The 19059-nt window shown below is 48.3% G+C and overlaps 1 protein-coding gene across 2 annotated transcripts in view; it reads right to left on the reverse strand.

The window, feature by feature from the left end:
* EPHB2 (EPH receptor B2) overlaps positions 1–19059 on the reverse strand; it is a 99656-nt gene that overhangs the window by 41289 nt on the left and 39308 nt on the right. For both annotated transcript variants that reach the window (XM_040423975.1, XM_040423968.1), the window contains exon 3: positions 12367–13051. In XM_040423975.1, coding sequence (XP_040279909.1) covers positions 12367–13051 — 685 coding nt within the window. The remainder of the gene's footprint in view (positions 1–12366; positions 13052–19059) is intronic.

Raw genomic sequence — 19059 nt, forward strand, 5'->3', positions numbered from 1 at the left:
ACTAGTCACAACCTCGCCGGGATAACCCACATGTGGTTACACGCTGTGACCAGGGCTTTGCTGCCACACAAAGAACGCCCAGAAGAGCCGCCATTAGGATTTAACCCTTTCGAAGATTGCGGTTACGTGGCAGGAAGCGCGCTGTGTGTAGAAGACGAGACGTGACAGGAGGGAGGAGGGAGGAAAAGCTGCGACAAAAGCCTCGGCAGCTGCGTGTTTGCAAACAGCGGAGCGGAGCTGTGAGAAGGGCTGAAAGCAGTAATTGTCTTTAATTAGAGAAGGTTGGAGGCTTCCAAAGCTTTGACAAAGACGTATCCTGCCGCCAACAGCCGCCGCGACACCGGCTCACAACTACAGCGCGCACATTCTGAGACTCTAGGGATGGCAGACGAGGCTCAATAGCAAATGTACAGCTACAACACCGGGCGACCGTCACTGGGCACGACTGTGCCAATCACCCGACATTGGTGTGCACCACAATGCCAATAGTGAGGCCAATGCCCAGACACGGGCATCATCAATCCGTGCCAACTCACATCATCATCAGTCAATTGCATCACCAAGTACAACTCCAATCACCTTACCTCACTGCACCCACAATAGTGATCACCTTACCTCATGGTACCTCCCTGCTAGTGATCATCTGAACTCTGTGCACCACGATACGGATCACCTTACTGTACCCCACAGTAGTGATAACCAGACCCTAGTGCACCACAATAGGGATCACCTTACCGTACCCCACAACAGTGATCACCTGACCTCACCATACCACAATAGTGATCACCTTATCTCATTGTACCCCCCATTAGTGATTACCAGACCTTAGTGCACCACAATAGCGATCACCTTACCTTACTTCACCCCACAACAAGGATCACCTGACATGTGTGCACCACAAGATTGATCACCTTATGGTACCCTACCATTAGTGATCACCTGCCCTCCTTGTACCGCTAAAAATGATCACTGGACCTCACGGTTCCCCCTAATTGTGAGCACTTGACCTAATTGTACCCCTAATAGTGATCACTTTACCTCACGATGCCACCAATAGTGATCACCTGGCCTACAAGTGAACCAGAATAGTTATAATCTTACCTCACTGTACCCCCAATAGTTGTCAACTGATCTCACTGTGCAGCACAACAGGCATAACCTGACCTTACCCCCAAAAGTGATCACCTGAACCCACTACAGATCTCTAACAGTGAGCACCTGACTACCTCAGTAGTGACAACCAGATCATTGGGTTGTAAAAGATTAAAAGAGAAGGCTCTGTTTTATCTACCAGCGCCCCACCTGTAGGTGGTCAAGTCTGGTACTGCAGCTCAGCCTGAATCTTTGACACCAGACCCAATAGCATCGGTACCACTATTTCCTGGACCATCTTCATGTCCCCATCTGCTCTTATAATAGATAGGGAATCTTATTAGTCTGTGATAGGGGTCCGGCAGTCTGGTGTTAATATGCCACCGAACAGGTAAGGATCTTGCGGAGCTGGACCATGAGGCGTGGAAGCATGGTCATTACGGGGATCTAGGGGGTGGATGGTCCTGATGCACAGAGAGACGGAAAGGAAGAGGCTTTACAGCGCTGGACACAGGGAAAATGTCTCCACCATTTAATAAGGACCTCCGGCTCTGTTCACCGCCTTGTCAACCTTCTGTTAACCTCCCTGGTCACTGAGGTCCGTCGTGACTGCTGGGATTCACTGGAAGATGGGTTTATCAGTGTCATGGCTCTCGTTAAAACCTTACACAGCTGGATATATAATCAAATTTTTACAATGTATCAGTGGAGACGGATCCACCACAGCACTCAATTCTGATGGTCTTAGAAGCAGATGTAAACCTAGCCTTACCTGCACTGATCCACAGTCACAAACCCTCAGCTGTGTGAGCAGGACTAGGTTACGATAATTTCAGCCTCTGAACAATGAATCTTTCCATTCACTGACCGCAAGCAATGATCATGAAAAATTAAAACACAATGGTCCACATTTACTATTTTAGCTGCACCCGAACTCTGGCGTAAATTGCAGCCAAAAAGTAATGATCCACTGGCCTTCGTCTGCCAAGGGGGCATGACTTTGTGGAAGACTTGACACCCAAAAGAGCAATGTTCTGCAGGTAGCTATGTAATACAAATGGAGGGTGTAATGTACTGCAGAAGGCTATCTATATTAGATGGAGGGAGCAATGCTCTGCAGGATGCTATGTAAAACAGATGAAGTATCAGTCTGCAGGAGGCTATGCAATACAGACAGAGAGAGTAACATTCTGCAGGAGGCTATGTATTACAGATAGAGGGAGTAACATTCTGCGAGAGGCTACTAGAGGACAGTCAGCAGCTACTGCCCAGCCATGATCTGGAGGAGACATCCGCCGCTTCCTCTGCTAGGCGGGCAAGTAGTGATGAGGAGAGTTGCGTGAGAGCTGGTGTTGCAAGAGGTCAGAGACGGTTGAGGAGGACATCAGTGACGTGCAGACAGTACTCGATGATGATGATGTAGCTGATTGCACTTGGAGCCGGGTGAATTAGGGGCTTCATCATCATCGGGAGAAGACCGTGAGATAGCGGCGGAGCCAGCAAGTCGCTAGTGTGGCCGGGAGTCAGCAGTGGGAGGTCGGTAGCCAAACGTGCCCGAGGTAGACCACCCGCTTCGCAGGAGCCTACCTGCCCGGAAAGTACTGGTGCAGGGGTTCACAGAAGCAGCGGCGGTAGCAGTCAGTCAGTGCATAGTGTTGGGGGTAAATCAACCACTCGGCGGTGGCAGTTTTTTGTTAAGCCGCCGGCGGTGGTGAATATGGCCAAATGTAGAATGTGGGAAGAGAGGGTGAAGCGTGGCGAGGGTGCCAATGTTGGCACCACGGCCCCACGTCAACATATGCAGTGTCCCGTTAAAGTGGCCTGGGAGAACCATGGCTCTGATGTGGTGGTCCAGCATGCTGTAGAAACTGCTGCATCACCCAGTGGCACGCACCCGGTTTCAGGCAGTCAAGGCTCCACCACCTCAGCCGAAGGGAGCTGTCTGTCCTTCCCATCATCTGCTGGTCCTGATGCTCCTGCTCCTCGTCACTCATTCCGTCAGCAATCAACAGTATGCATGCACTCATCCAACGGCGCAGGAGCTGAACGTGCTCCTGTCCAAGTTGCTGGTGCTGCAGTCCCTTCCTTTCCAAGTGGTGGTCTCTGCACCTTTCAAAGAACTGATGGCTTATGCTGAGCCGAGGTGGAGAAGTCCCAAGCCGTCATTTCTTTGCCAAAAAGGCAGTACCAGCCCTGCTCACACATGTAGAGCAGAAGGTGGGCCAGTTCTTGAGCCTGTCGGTATCTGCCAAAGTGCACGGCAGCGCCAATGTTTTGAGCTGTAACTACGGTCGGGGACAATACATGTCCTTTACAGCCCACTGGTTGAATGTGGTTCCTACACAGCCACACCAGCAACTTGGCCAGGTGATGCCGCTTCCGCCTTCACGTTCTTACGCCGTTGGTCCTGCGACAATGTCCACCTCTGCCTCCTCATCCTCCACCGTGTCCTCAGCCTCCACTGCAGGGACAATTCAAAGTGCCCCTCCAGAATACTACATGGACTGGACACGTCGGTGTCACGCTGTTCTGCACCTCGTTTGCCTGGGCGAACGGAGTCACACAGGGGAGGAACTGCTCTGTGTCCTTCATCAAGAAATCGAATCCTGGCTTTCTCCGTGACAACTCAAAATCGGAACCATGGTGACCGACAACGGGAAGAACATGGTGTCGGCGCTGTGTCAAAGAAGGCTGAACCATGCGCCCTGCATGGCACACGTGTTCAATCTGGTTGTCAAGCGCTTCCTGAAGTCTTCCACCCATCTGCAAGACATCCTGAGGCTCCATTCAGACGTCCGTAACGTGTTTTGCGGATCCACGGATCCGCAAAACACAGACAGCGGCAATGTGCGTTCCGACTATATGAACAGAGAAAGGCCATAAACGATTTCTTGATGATCCAAGCGGACAGGAGTACTCCTCTGTGTAACTTCGATGTCTGCCAGTGGCAGCTCATGCGTGACACCTGCCGTTTGCTCAGGCCCTTTGAGGAGGCCACTTTATTTGTCAGTCGCCAGGACGGGATGAACAACGTCATTCCACTGCTACATGTCCTGGAACAGATGATGGCAAATCTGGCTGGTCAGGGGACTGGAGATGAGGCGCCTAGATCTCACGGCCACATGAGCCCTGTGGGGGCTGAACTGGAGGAGGAGGAGGAGGAGGACATTGGAGCACAAGCAATGTGTAGCGAAATGGGTGGTTTTTACACACAGATGACAGGAGAGGAGGAGCAGCCAGAGGAGCTACAGGGCGATGAGGAAGACGAGGCAGAGGACCCAGACACACCGCGGCAGTATGCAGTGGAGATGGAGGCAGGGAGTCCCTCCGAGTCACTTGCACAAATGGCCCGATGTGTGCTCGCTTGCGTAGTGACAGCCGAATTGTCACCATTCGGCAGAGGAATGAATTCTGGCTCTCCACCTTGTTGGACCCTCGCTACCCATCCAAAATGGGGGCCTTTTTTTTTACACCCGCTGAGAGGGAGGACACACTGAACTACTATAGAGACATCCTATGTAGCGAGTTGGCCGTTGCCTATCTGCGCCATCGTCCATCCTGTCGCAGGTCTGACCGGGGGGCCCTCTGCGCTCACGTTCCTCTGCCATGGCTGCTGTGGTAGGAGCAGTTCCAGCTCCATCAGCAGCAACTTGAGTCTAGAGTCGCTGATGAGCAGCTTTCTTCACCCGCCTAGTGAAGAAACTACTCACCAGCAGCTAGACCTGGAGCAGGACCTGAACCAGCAGGTGGTGGCATAATTGGACAGTACCCTGCCACCCCACACTGAAGATCCGCTGGACTACTGGGCAGCCAAACTGGATTTGTGGCCGCAACTAGCAGAATTTGCCCTGAAAAAGTTGTCCTGCCCGGCCCGTAGTGTGGCATCAGAGCGGGTGTTTAGTGCGGCGGGGGCCATAGTTACCCCAAGAAGAACTCGCCTGTCCACCCAAAATGTGGAGAGACTGACCTTTGTCAAAATGAATCAGGCGTGGATCAGCCAGGATTTCCACCCACCAATGCCTGATGCATCAGACTAGATCATCCATGGTGCCACACCAACACTTTGACAAAAGAGACCGGTTTCTTCTGGCTACCTGCCTCAGCTACTACTCTGATTATGCCACACATGTGATGCCAAGTGCTCCTTCTTTCACCCACCATCTTCAGCTGATACTCTTATTGCCACCCACCTCCCCACTCTGTCACAGGGTCGCTCTGTGGTCTCCTGATGCTGCTGCCACCTCCACACTATGTCACTTTTCCACTCTGTGGCCTCCTGATGCTGCTTCCACTTCCACACTGTCATTGTGCCACTCTGTGGCCTCCTGATGCTGCTGCCACCTCCACACTGTCATTGTGCCACTCTGTGGCCTCCTCCTGATGCTGCTGCCACCTCCACACTGTCATTGTGCCACTCTGTGGCCTCCTCCTGATGCTGCTGCCACCTCACCACTATGTCACAGGGCCACTCTGTGGACTTCTCATGCTGTTCCCACCCTCCCCACTTCATGACTGGGCCACTATTTTGCCTTTTGGCCTGGCTGACAATCTATTTGACCCTTCGTCTGATATGTCAGAAGGAAGGAAAAATGAGACGCACAACGGATCCTCTCTGTGTAGCAGGCCTGTAAGGCCTGTATGGTCCCTTCAGAATTGGCTTATGATTTGGTAGCCAAAAGCAGGAGTGGGTACAAAACACAGAAGACATGCAAATATTCCATTCACGTGTCATCTCTGTTTTAGATCCACTCCTGTTTTTTTTGGCATTAGCAATACTGATGGATTATTGAGCAAATTCTGACCGACTCAAAGCAGGAAGTTGTAGTAGGTATATTTCTACAAACTCCACCCAAAACAGAGTATGACTCCACAACCCTATCTTGAAACCCACCAGTGTCCTAACCCTGCCCTTCCTTGTGTCCTACCCGAATACCAGCTTCTCAAGTGTCTGGACCCTGGCCTCCCCAGTGTCCTTGTCCTAACCCCATCACTCCTATGTCCTAACCCTCCAAATGTCCAATCAAAGCTCTATAAATCTCATATGACCATGGGAAGATGGAGCCGCTGAGGGCCCAGATATTTTGCGAAGCTTCTAACCCATATTCAGTCTACTTGACTCTGAGGAGCAGGAACATCCCTCCAGAATGTGTCTGACAGTGTAGGTCTTAACCACACTCTTAGAATCCATCTGATAATACATTGGATACAGCATGGATTTTGGGATCTAGAAGATGACAGGAAGATATAGGAGTCCTTCAGACACTGAGACAATAAGGACAGGGCCCAGGGAATATGAAGCCTCCAAAACAATGTTTCTGAAATGCTTCATGACTGATCTCCTCTCAGTGACACAATTGGTAAGAATGGAGCAAAGCAATTCAAGGCAACGGGCCATCAGATACCGGTGGCCAACAGATACAATGGCCATTATATATCAGGGGCTACCACATCTAACAGCCACCAGATACTGGCATCCACAAGATGCTAAGAGCCACCAGATAAGACACATTAAACTACCAGATGCCAAAAGTCACAAGATACCAAGAGTAACCAGATGCAAACAGCCACAAGATACAGGAGGCCACCGCATACAAAAAAAGCCACCAGATATTGTCAGGCACAGGATGCCATGAGCCACCAGATATCAGAGCCACATTATACACTAGGGGCCAACAGATACAGAGATCCACCAGATATTGGGGTCTCTAGATGCCAAGAACTATCAAATACTAATAGTTCCCAAATTGAGGAGAGGCACCAAATACAAGAACCTCATGGGGTTTGTCTAGCTTTTGGTCAAACACAATGGTCACATCTGAAGTAATTTCTGGGATTCTGCATACCATAAACATTGCAAAATTCAATTATTACCATTTTATTTTTGGCAATTTGTAGCAGTAAAATACTACTAGGGGGCGTTGCCTTCCTCCGGAGGACAAAGGCTTCCACATGAATCCAAAACTCTTCAGAGAAATTGTTTAGTTGACGAAGCATTTTGAAATCGTACAAACCCGATCAGGTCTGGTAACAATACAAACATTTCTACCCAATACTTCACCGGGAATCAACTAGTAGTTTAAAGGGTCAAACTATCAAATAAAATAACATTAAAAAAACTGCAATTTATTCTCCAACATTTCCATACAGACATAATTATTAATAGATAATACAGATATGTCAATTAGGTTGTGTGTGGATAAATGACATTCATGAGTGGACATACTGCAGGTATAAAATATACTGTACATATTCCGCGTTTTCTCTCGTATCGCTGTGTTCAGAGAATCAAGTATGATTTATTAATAGATTTGATGAAGGATGGAGTAATGGGTATAAAGGTTTGTGCTGTTGGTACATAGTCATCAGACCTGATGGAGGAGTCTGCAGGAAGTAGTGAATAAAAGAATTTCTATCAAGACTCTCGGATGGACAAAACCTTTAAACTGTGGAGAATGACAGCGCTCCCTAGTCATTGCTATCTGCATTGTCATCCTCATCTGCAGGGGTCATCTGCATCCTCATCCACACCATCATCCTCATCTACACAATCATCTTCATCAGCGCTGTTCATCCGCCCCATCATAGTCATCCACATCAATATCCGCACGCAAAGGACATCTACTACATCTTTTCCATCCTCCTCCACACAGGTCATGTGCACCATCCGCCTCCTTATCTATACAGGGTCATCTGTACCATCATCCTCCTTACATATACAGGGTCATCTGCACCATCCTCCTCATCCACACAGTTCACCTGTACCATCCTCCTCATCCACACAGTTCACCTGTACCATCCTCCTCATCCACACAGTTCACCTGTACCATCCTCCTCATCCACACAGTTCACTTGTACCATCCTCCTCATCCACACAGTTCACCTGTACCATCCTCCTCATCCACACAGTTCACCTGTACCATCCTCCTCATCCACACAGTTCACCTGTACCATCCTCCTCATCCACACAGTTCACCTGTACCATCCTCCTCATCCACACAGTTCACCTGTACCATCCTCCTCATCCACACAGTTCACCTGTACCATCCTCCTCATCCACACAGTTCACCTGTACCATCCTCCTCATCCACACAGTTCACCTGTACCATCCTCCTCATCCACACAGTTCACCTGTACCATCCTCCTCATCCACACAGTTCACCTGTACCATCCTCCTCATCCACACAGTTCACCTGTACCATCATCCTCATCCACACAGTTCACCTGTACCATCCTCCTCATCCACATAGGTCATCTGTACCATTGTCCTCATTGGTTATCTCCACCAATCTCCACACCATCATCCTCATCCATACCATCTTCTGGTTTCTACCAGGACACAGGTCAATGTAATGAGCACAGAGAACTCTGCCTGACATCTCACATTGTACAGAAGCACTAACCCAAGGACACCAGGAGAAGGTGGGGTGATGGAATCGCAGTAATCTGTGCTCCCATAAGTAACAGTCGCCATCATCTACAAGTCACAACTTTTATTTTACACCAAGTTGTTCTCTACCCGTAGCGTAGTGTGGTATTAAGTACACTGGGCTGGATGGCCGTTCATCAGGGGTGGTCCTGCTGCTTGTGGGGGCCACAAAACCAAACTGCAATAATAGTTTCAGAAAATATAAGCTGCCGATTCTGTCTATTATCGGATGTCAGGGGCAGGACCTGTGAAGTTGCCAACAACATACGGGGAAATCCTGCAGCCAACAGGAGGCAGCATAACATCCCCGACAAAAGCTATGAGCCCCGACTATAGCCTCCCAAACACTGACTTGAATCTAGAACGTCACCAACTAATGGCGGTGCATTTATGTACTAACCAGGAGAGTCCTAACACTCATGAATGTCACATACTACAACCTGACGCTGAAGCACATACAAAACATGTAACAAACACATGGACCTCTCCAAATATATAATCTACACCCCATTCATATCCTCCATATACTGCAATATACTGCCACAAATACTATTTACATCCCCATCATATCCTACATGAATATACTACCACAAATATAATCCACTTATATAATATACACCTAGGGTTGGGCGATATGGCCTAAAATCTATATTGCGATATAATTTTAAGCATGCGCGATATGCGATATATATTGCGATATATTGTTTTCTATATTGGGGGGGGTTAAACTTTTTTTTTTTTTACTTTTTATTTAATAACTATTAGCCTCCTTAAGGGCTAGAACCCTTGTCATATTCACCCTAATAGAGCTCTATTAGGGTGAATAGGACTTTACACTCTCCCTGCTGCCCTGTGCTTTGTGCACACAACAGCAGGGAGCTGATCATGGCAGCCAGCCTCTGATGTGCCCCCCCCCAGCCTCTGATGTGCCCCCCCCAGCCTCTGATGTGCCCCCCCAGCCTCTGATGTGCCCCCCCCAGCCTCTGATGTGCCCCCCCCCCAGCCTCTGATGTGCCCCCCCCCCAGCCTCCGATGTGCCCCCCAGCCTCCGATGTGCCCCCCCCCCCCAGCCTCTGATCTGCCCCCTCTGGTAACTCAAACCCACCCCCCTCCCTCCCCAGTATTAATCATTGGTGGCAGTGGCCACAGGGTCCCCCCCCCCCCATCATTGGTGGCAGTGGCCACAGGGTCCCCCCCCCCCCATCATTGGTGGCAGTGGGCAGTTCTGATTGGAGTCCCAGCAGTGTAATGCTGGGGCTCCGATCGGTTACCATGGCAGCCAGGAGTCACGCTACTGAAGTCCTGGCTGCCATGGTATGTTAGTGAGCAGCATTATACTCACGTGCGCTGTGGCCGCCGGGCGCTCCTTCTCATAGGTCTGTGCGGCGCATTGCTAATGCTATAAGCATTAGCAATGAGCCGCACAGACAGAAGAAGGAGCGACCGGCGGGCACGGCGCACGTGAGTATAATGCTGCTAACTAACATACCATGGCAGCCAGGACTTCAGTAGCGTGACTCCTGGCTGCCATGGTAACCGATCGGAGCCCCAGCATTACACTGCTGGGACTCCGATCGGAACTGCCACTAATGATGGGGGGGGGGGGACCCTGTGGGATATGGCCGGCACATTCATTGGTGGTGCAGTGGCCACAGTCCCTCCCCTGCTCCTCCTACTCTGTCCTCATTGGCGTTCAGCGGCAGCCGCGCACAGTGGGGAGGGAGGGACTCCCTCCTTCTCCCTCCACTGTGCCGGCCGGCTTATCAGGAGAAAATGGTGCGCACAGAGAGCGCGATCATATCGCGGTCCGGCGATATAGGCGATATGGCGAAAATCCATATCGTGGCCCAAATTTATATCGCATATCGCCTATACCGCCCACCCCTATATACACCCTTAATATCCTGCATGTAAATATACTATTGCATGCTTAATATGGACCCCTCATATGCTCCCCATAATATGCTACCACATATATAATATACACCCCATTCATATCCTCCATGTACTACACAATCACATAAATAGGAAACAGCCCCAATATAATATAGTGCCAAATATATTAAATATCCCATTTATATCCTCCATGTGATATACAACCACATATATTATATAAACCCCTATATAATATTCAACCGTATATATTATATACACTCCCATATCCTCCATAATATACAACCGCATATATTATATACACTCCCATACTCTCCATAATATACAACCGCATACATTATATAAACCTCCATATAATATACAACCACATATATTATATACCCTCCCATATCCTCCATACAATATACAATCACATATTATATTCACCTCCATATCCTTCATATAATACTGTCCCATATATAGTATACACCCCACTCAAATCCACCACATATTATACAACATATATAAAATACACCCCACTCATATCCTCCATATAATATACAACCCTGAATATTACATCCACCCCCATATCATCTATGTAATATACTGCCACATACAGTACAGACCAAAAGTTTGGACACACCTTCTCATTCAAAGAGTTTTCTTTATTTTCATGACTATAAAAATTGTAGATTCACACTGAAGGCATCAAAACTATGAATTAACACATGTGGAATTATATACATAACAAACAAGTGTGAAACAACTGAAAATATGTCATATTCTAGGTTCTTCAAAGTAGCCACCTTTTGCTTTGATTACTGCTTTGCACACTCTTGGCATTCTCTTCATGAGCTTCAAGAGGTAGTCCCCTGAAATGGTTTTCACTTCACAGGTGTGCCCTGTCAGGTTTAATAAGTGGGATTTCTTGCCTTATAAATGGGGTTGGGACCATCAGTGGCGTTGAGGAGAAGTCAGGTGGATACACAGCTGATAGTCCTACTGAATAGACTGTTAGAATTTGTATTATGGCAAGAAAAAAGCAGCTAACTAAAGAAAAACGAGTGGCCATCATTACTTTAAGAAATGAAGGTCAGTCAGTCAGCCGAAAAATTGGGAAAACTTTGAAAGTAAGGGCTATTTGACCATGAAGGAGAGTGATGGGGTGCTGCGCCAGATGACCTGGCCTCCACAGTCACCGGACCTGAACCCAATTGAGATGGTTTGGGGTGAGCTGGACCGCAGAGTGAAGGCAAAAGGGCCAACAAGTGCTAAGCATCTCTGGGAACGCCTTCAAGACTGTTGGAAGACCATTTCAGAGGACTACCTCTTGAAGCTTATCAATAGAATGCCAAGAGTGTGCAAAGCAGTAATCAAAGCAAAAGGTGGCTACTCTGAAGAACCTAGAATATGACATATTTCCAGTTGTTTCACACTTGTTTGTTATGTATATAATTCCACATGTGTTAATTCATAGTTTTGATGCCTTCATAGTCATGAAAATAAAGAAAACTCTTTGAATGAGAAGGTGTCTCCAAACTTTTGGTCTGTACTGTACATAGTATACGCCCCACTCTTATGCATCATGTAATATGCCACCATGTACATTATATACATCCCCCCCATAATATACGGCCCCATACATAATATACACCCCACGCCTATCTTCTATATTATATACACACTGACATATTATATAAAACCCCATATTCTCCATATAATATACCACCACATATATAATATACACCACGTAACATATAACCACATATATAATATACACTGCACCCGTATACATCCTGCATGTAATATAGTACCACATATACAATAAACATCCCTTCGTACCCTCCATCTAATAAACTATATATTTGTTATACACCCCACTCATAACCTCCATGTAAAACACATATATAATAAACAGCTCCTGCATACAATACATGTATACACAAAGCATATAAGCGATCCACGTGTATATTTACCTCTGCACACGGTTCCATTCTCCACAGACTCGTGCCCGGCTTTGCACATACAGCGGCCGATGGGCACCAGCCATTCTCCATCTCCATTACAGTACAGTTTGATTGGCACATCTACCTCCTCTGCGTTGGGTATACAACTCCCTCGAGCTGCCACCAAAGAGGTGCTCTCCGCTCCGGACAAGGTTTCCTGAAATACCGCTCCATTCTGAATGATTCGCGGACACTTCCGGTAGAAAACTCGGACAGCAATAAGAGACATGCAGCCACCGTAATCCTGGAACGCCAGGTAAAAACCATTTTTTGAAACTGGACCAAAGCTTCGAACCTCTGTGTTAATCTTCATCACACGTCCCCCGAGATCCACCTGGGAGAAGCTCTCATCGGCGGCTATGGTGTCCACCTTGGCCCAAGGGGTCTCCATCCAGAGAGGGAAGGTTTTAGTGGCAGAGTCACTATCCGATTCGTAATAATAAAGGTTAAAGGTCTCTTTACAGGAGCCCGGGACATTGGGAATGCTGCTACAGTCCCGGACAGAGAACTTCATCTCCACATGGATCCTGTGCGCTCCCCGCCGCCGGATGTACTTTGTCCTCAGCCAGTTGTTCTGATTGGACTCAAAGACGTTGCATACCTGGTACGTCCGGATGGTGTTCATGTTCTCATCATAGCCACTCACCTCTTCCCACTGCACAAAAGAAACATACAACATAACTACACGGAAATGGAGAACAACACGGATCATGCACCTGTATAAATGACTCATCTCTACCACATAGATCACTACCATTTTGAGTGTCTCTGCTTAGGAGTCAACACTAAAACCCTAATATAAATACGGTATAGTAAAAACTGGGTAAGTACGGCTCACCGAGTAAGGCTACTTTCACACTGGCGTTTCTGGGTCCGCTTGTGAGATCCGTTTCAGGGCTCTCACAAGCGGCCCAAAACGGATCAGTTCAGCCCCTGAAGGGGATCCGCTCAGAATGCATCAATTTGGCTGCGTTTAGACTCCGTTGCGTTTTTTAGACGGTCACTAAAACGCAGCTTGCAGCGTTTTGGTGTCCGTCTGACTATGCGGAGCCAAACGCAAGTCAACGGGGACGGATACGTTTTTTCACTGACACAATATGGTGCAATTGAAAACGGATCCGTCCCCCATTGACTTTCAATGCAAGTCAAGACGGATCCGTTTTGACTTAGACTTTTTTTTTGAATGAATAATGCAAACGGATCCGTTCTGAACGGATACAAGCGTTTGCATTATTCGGTGCGGATCCGTCTGTGCAGATACAAGACGGATCCGCACCAAACGCGAGTGTGAAAGTAACCTAAGCCTCACTTCATAGATGTCTTCTAAACAGTGCTCTGGAGGAAGGAGAAAAAGTTGCTGCGTCGGCTCCACCATATTGAATCTTCGTACATAAAATGATCCTTCGGCACCCGTGAATGAAAAACAAGCCTATACTTATAAAAAGCATGTAGCCAAAAAGACAAGCATTTCAGGTGAATTAAATCCAATCACCATTAGTCCTCATGCACACAACTGTATGTATTTTGTAGTCTGAAACATGGATCCGCAAAATACAGATACCGTCTTTTTTTTGCGAACCTATTGATTTAAATGGGTCCATGGTCTCCATTTTGCGTCCAAGTATAGGACACGGTCTATCTTTTTGCTGAACGGACATATGGATGCGGAACGCACACGGATCATCTGCCAAAGATAAAATATGTCGGCAAAAAGCAGGTCACAGACAGATTGAAGTCTTGTGGAGTTTTGTGGACTGCAAAATACATACGGTCGTGTGCATGAGGCCTTACTCTGGATTGACTAGATTCACCTGAAACGCGCAAGTGTCTTTTTTTGCCACCACATACATGCTTTTTATACAAATCATATCATATAAGATGGATAGATGGATGGATAGATAGAATTACACCTTGACAGGGGTCAAAAATGGACAATGAAAACTGTCATACACATAAAAAGAAAACACATGTAAAACGTGGGCACGAATGAACACATTTCTATTGCTGTTGGCCACCTGGCTCTTGTGTTGTCCAAGCCTGCCTAGACGGAGAAATCCTGGATACGTAGAATAAAGTGCAAGGTCATCCTACGAAATGTCATCGTGGATTGGGGGCTCGTCCGGGATCAAGGAAACGATGGTTCGTTCAAAGGCACACTGAGCAGATCAGACACATTCCACAGCAAACACTGCACTGAAGACATACAAAGGACAAGGTCTCATTTGATTACTACTCCTTTATTTGGTACTAATATACTCTGCAGCGCTGTTTAAACGTGCATGACTGCATACACTCATAGCTCATAGCTCATGGAAGTCATGGAGGGTAATGCAGGAAGCAAAAGGTACAAAATGACAGCGTTAACCAACCACAAATTACACGCTGCTGACCACTGCTCCACTCCATACATATCACACACTGCTGACCACTGCTCCACTCCATACATATCACACACTGCTGACCACTGCTCCTTCTATACATATCACACACTGCTGATCACTACTCCTTCTATACATATTACATACCGCTGATCACTGCTCCCATCCCAACATATTACACACTGCTGACCAATGCTCCTTCTATACATATTACATACCACTGACAACTGCTCTCCTCTATACATATCACACACTGCTGACCACTGCTCTCTCCAAACATATCACACACTGCTGACCACTGCTCCTTCCATACATATCACAAACTGCTGACCACTGCTCCTTCCATACATATCACACACTACTGACCACTGCTCCCCTCTATACATATCACACACTACTGACCACTGCTCCCCTCTATACATATCACACACTACTGACCACTGCTCCCCTCTATACATATCACACGCTGCTGATCACTGCTCCCCCTCCATACATATCACACACTACTGACCGCTGCTCCCCTCTATACATATCACACGCTGCTGACCACTGCTCCCCTCTATACATATCACACGCTGCTGACCACTGCTCCCCTCTATACATATCACACGCTGCTGACCACTGCTCCCCTCTATACATATCACACACTGCTGACCACTGCTCCCCCTCCATACATATCACACACTGCTGACCACTGCTCCCCTCTATACATATCACACACTACTGACCACTGCTCCCCTCTATACATATCACACGCTGCTGATCACTGCTCCCCTATATACATAATCACACAATGCGGATCACTCCTCCCTCCATACATATCACACGCTGCTGACCACTGCTCCCCCTCCATACATATCACACGCTGCTGACCACTGCTCCCCTCTATACATATCACACGCTGCTGATCACTGCTCCCCTCTATACATATCACACGCTGCTGACCACTGCTCTCTCCATACATATCACACACTGCTGACCACTGCTCCCCTCTATACATATCACACACTACTGACCACTGCTCTCTCCATACATATCACACACTGCTGACCACTGCTCCCCTCTATACATATCACACACTACTGACCACTTCTCCCCCTCTATACATATCACACACTGCGGACCGCTCCTCCCTCCATACATATCACATGCTGCGGACCGCTCCTTCCTCCATACATATCACATGCTGCGGACCGCTCCTTCCTCCATACATATCACACACTGCGGACCGCTCCTTCCTCCATACATATCACACACTGCGGACCGCTCCTTCCTCCATACATATCACACACTGCGGACCGCTCCTTCCTCCATACATATCACATACTGCTAACCGCTGCTCCACCTCCATGTTCCCAGTAACCCCCACAGTGCTGGAATGAGGAGGCTATCCTCGCATGCCCTTGTGAATGGGACCCCACAGCAATGGTTAATCCCATACCACACCCTTGGCCAGAAGACAACATGAAGGAAGCTTGGTCAGAGGCCCAGAACTCTAGTAATGTATAGATAAATGCTCCAGATAAATTGCTGCACCGTAACTCCCCACATCATGTCCTGACACCGTATCCAAGCCTATCGTGTGACACCGTCTGCTGAGCAGCTGTATCTAATCCAGTAATGTGTGATACAGTCTACTGAGCTGCTGTACCTAAACCTATCCTTTGTAATACTGTCTGCTGAGCCGCTGTATCCAATCCTACCATGTGTGGTACCTTCTGCTGAGTTACTGTATCTAATCCAGTAATGTGTGTCACTGTCTGCTGAGCTGCTGTATCTAATCCAGTAATGTGTGATACAGTCTCCTGAGCTGCTGTATCTAAACCTATCCTTTGTAATACTGTCTGCTGAGCCGCTGTATCCAATCCTACCATGTGTGGTACCTTCTGCTGAGTTACTGTATCTAATCCAGTAATGTGTGATACTGTCTACTGAGCTGCTGTACCTAAACCTATCCTGTGTGATACGGTCTGCTGAGCCGAATATCTAATCCTACCATGTGTGATACTGTCTTACGTTGCTGTATCTAAACCCATCTTGTATGTAATCCTCACATGTGTGGTACTGTCTGCTGAGCTGCTGTATCTAACCCTATCATGTGTGATACTGTGTTGAGTTGCTGTAGCTATTGTCTGCTGAGCTGTGTATCTAAGCTCCTTATGTGTGATACAGATTGCTGAGCCATGTATCTAAGCTATTCATGTGCGATACTGTCTGCTGATCCATGTATCTAAGCTCCTCATGTGTGATACTGTCTGTGGCACTGTGCATCTAAGCTCCTCACGTGGGGGTCAGTCGCTCCTCTGTAATGGGACCAGTAGATGTCTCTGGTGGGTCGGGGGACCCCCTCCCCCCAGTACTGTCATTCGGTTGTCATGACAACCTGTCTCCTTTGCAAACACTGCTACCAAATAACCAGAAGGGGGGAGGGGAGCTCGGCCTCATTGTCAGGCTCTGACACCAGCATGGCCGCCTCACTAATCCCAGAAAATGTGTCAGTCAGAGGCCTCCGCACCAGGCAGGTGCCCCCCCTCCATTAATTAGGACTCTCTGCCTTTCTCCTACTCCTCTAATTAACATGCTGAGCGGTGGAGACGAGCACAATAACCCTCAGCCTCCTCAGTGCTGGTCCTCATTAGCAGGTTAGGGAGGAGTAGAGATAAAGGACAAGAATATGGCGGCTGCAGGGGGAGGAGGAGGGGAGGGTGCCCCCTCATAACCAGAGCCTTCACTACCAACTACTACTCCCCACTGATCAAAGCGCTGGGGAGGTGGCTCTAGGGGCTGCCAATATGGTGGACGGTTCAGTCTGGGCCTTCACCAAGGTCTCTTACCCCCCTGTACTCGGGGAGGGGCCGATGTTTTGTCTGACGGCTTTTAATCCCCCCTTTTCTTGACAGATCCTTTTCTTATTCCAACCAAGCTTCAGCAATTGTGTCAAAAAGAGCGCTTGGCCGGGATCCAGGGCCGCAGCGGGGGAGGGGGTGCCATGAATGGCGTGTCCAGAGCGTAAGGGAGAGAAACTGCAGGCGGGGGGGTGACCCCAAGTATCTGAGGTGTCAGCCCATCCTTACTTCAGATGTAGCAGAGCTGAACTCGCCATATAGGGTTTTACTGCCGAGCGCAGATGATATGTAGTTTTACCTGCAGTCCTATGTAAGAGCGCAGATAACACTGCTGGTCTGATCCCTCCGACAACTGCCTGCCCTCTCAAGCCCCTGACACCTGTGCTTTATACATCAATGTAGACCAGAGTCCCCCTCATCTCCTAAAACAAGCTCTATATTTGTATACCCCAACATCTGCCCCTTTATACATGGACGCCACCTCGATCCTCCCATCCCTTAAAGGGCATCTGTCAGCAGTTTTGTACCGATGACACTGGCTGACCTGTTACATGTGCACTTGGCAGCTGAAGACATCTGTGTTGGTCCCAGGTTCATATGTGCCCACATCGCTGAGAAAAAGGACGTTTTAATATATGCAAGTAAGCCTCTAGACGCAACAGGGGTGTTGCCGTTACACTAGAGGCACTGCTCTCTCTGCAACTGCCGCGCCCTCTACACTTTGACAGAACCAGGTGTGATGACATTTTTACTGCGTGGTCCTATCAAAGTGCAGAGGGCGCGGCAGTTGCAGAGAGAGCAGAGCCTCTAGGAGTAAGGGTCACGCCCCCATTGCTCCTAGGGGCTCATTTGCATATTTGAAAACATCATTTTTCTCTGCAATGCAGACATATATGAACATGGGGCCAACACAGATGCCTTCAGCTGCCAAGTGCACATGTAACAGGTCAGCCAGTTTCATAGGTACAAAACTGCTGACAGATGCCCTTTAAAAAAGGCCTGAAACTTCTATACGCCGATGCCCACCTCTTACCCTAAAACAATCCCCATCCTTCTATTCCCTGACACCTGACCAAACACTTGAGTACCTGACATCTGCCCCCTTCCTCCATCCAATGACACTGGTGGAATCCTTTTAGCCCCAACACCTGCCTTCTGTACCCTGATGGCCTGAACCCTTTTTTACCTGATGCTGGCCCGATCCCCCCATCCTACGATACTGGCCTGATCCCTCTTTTCCCCCCAGCCTGATCCCTCTATTCCCCGATGCTGTCCCGATCCGTCCATCCCTCAACGCCGGTCTGATCCCTCCATTCCCCGATGCTACCTCGATCCTTACATCCCCCCAACGCCGACCTGATCCCTCTATCCCCCAACGCCGGCCTGATCCCTCCATTCCCCGATGCTCTTCCTATCCCTCATCCCCCAACGCCGGCCTG

Source organism: Bufo bufo, chromosome 1, assembly GCF_905171765.1.
Source record: "Bufo bufo chromosome 1, aBufBuf1.1, whole genome shotgun sequence".
NCBI classification, from domain to species: domain Eukaryota; kingdom Metazoa; phylum Chordata; class Amphibia; order Anura; family Bufonidae; genus Bufo; species Bufo bufo.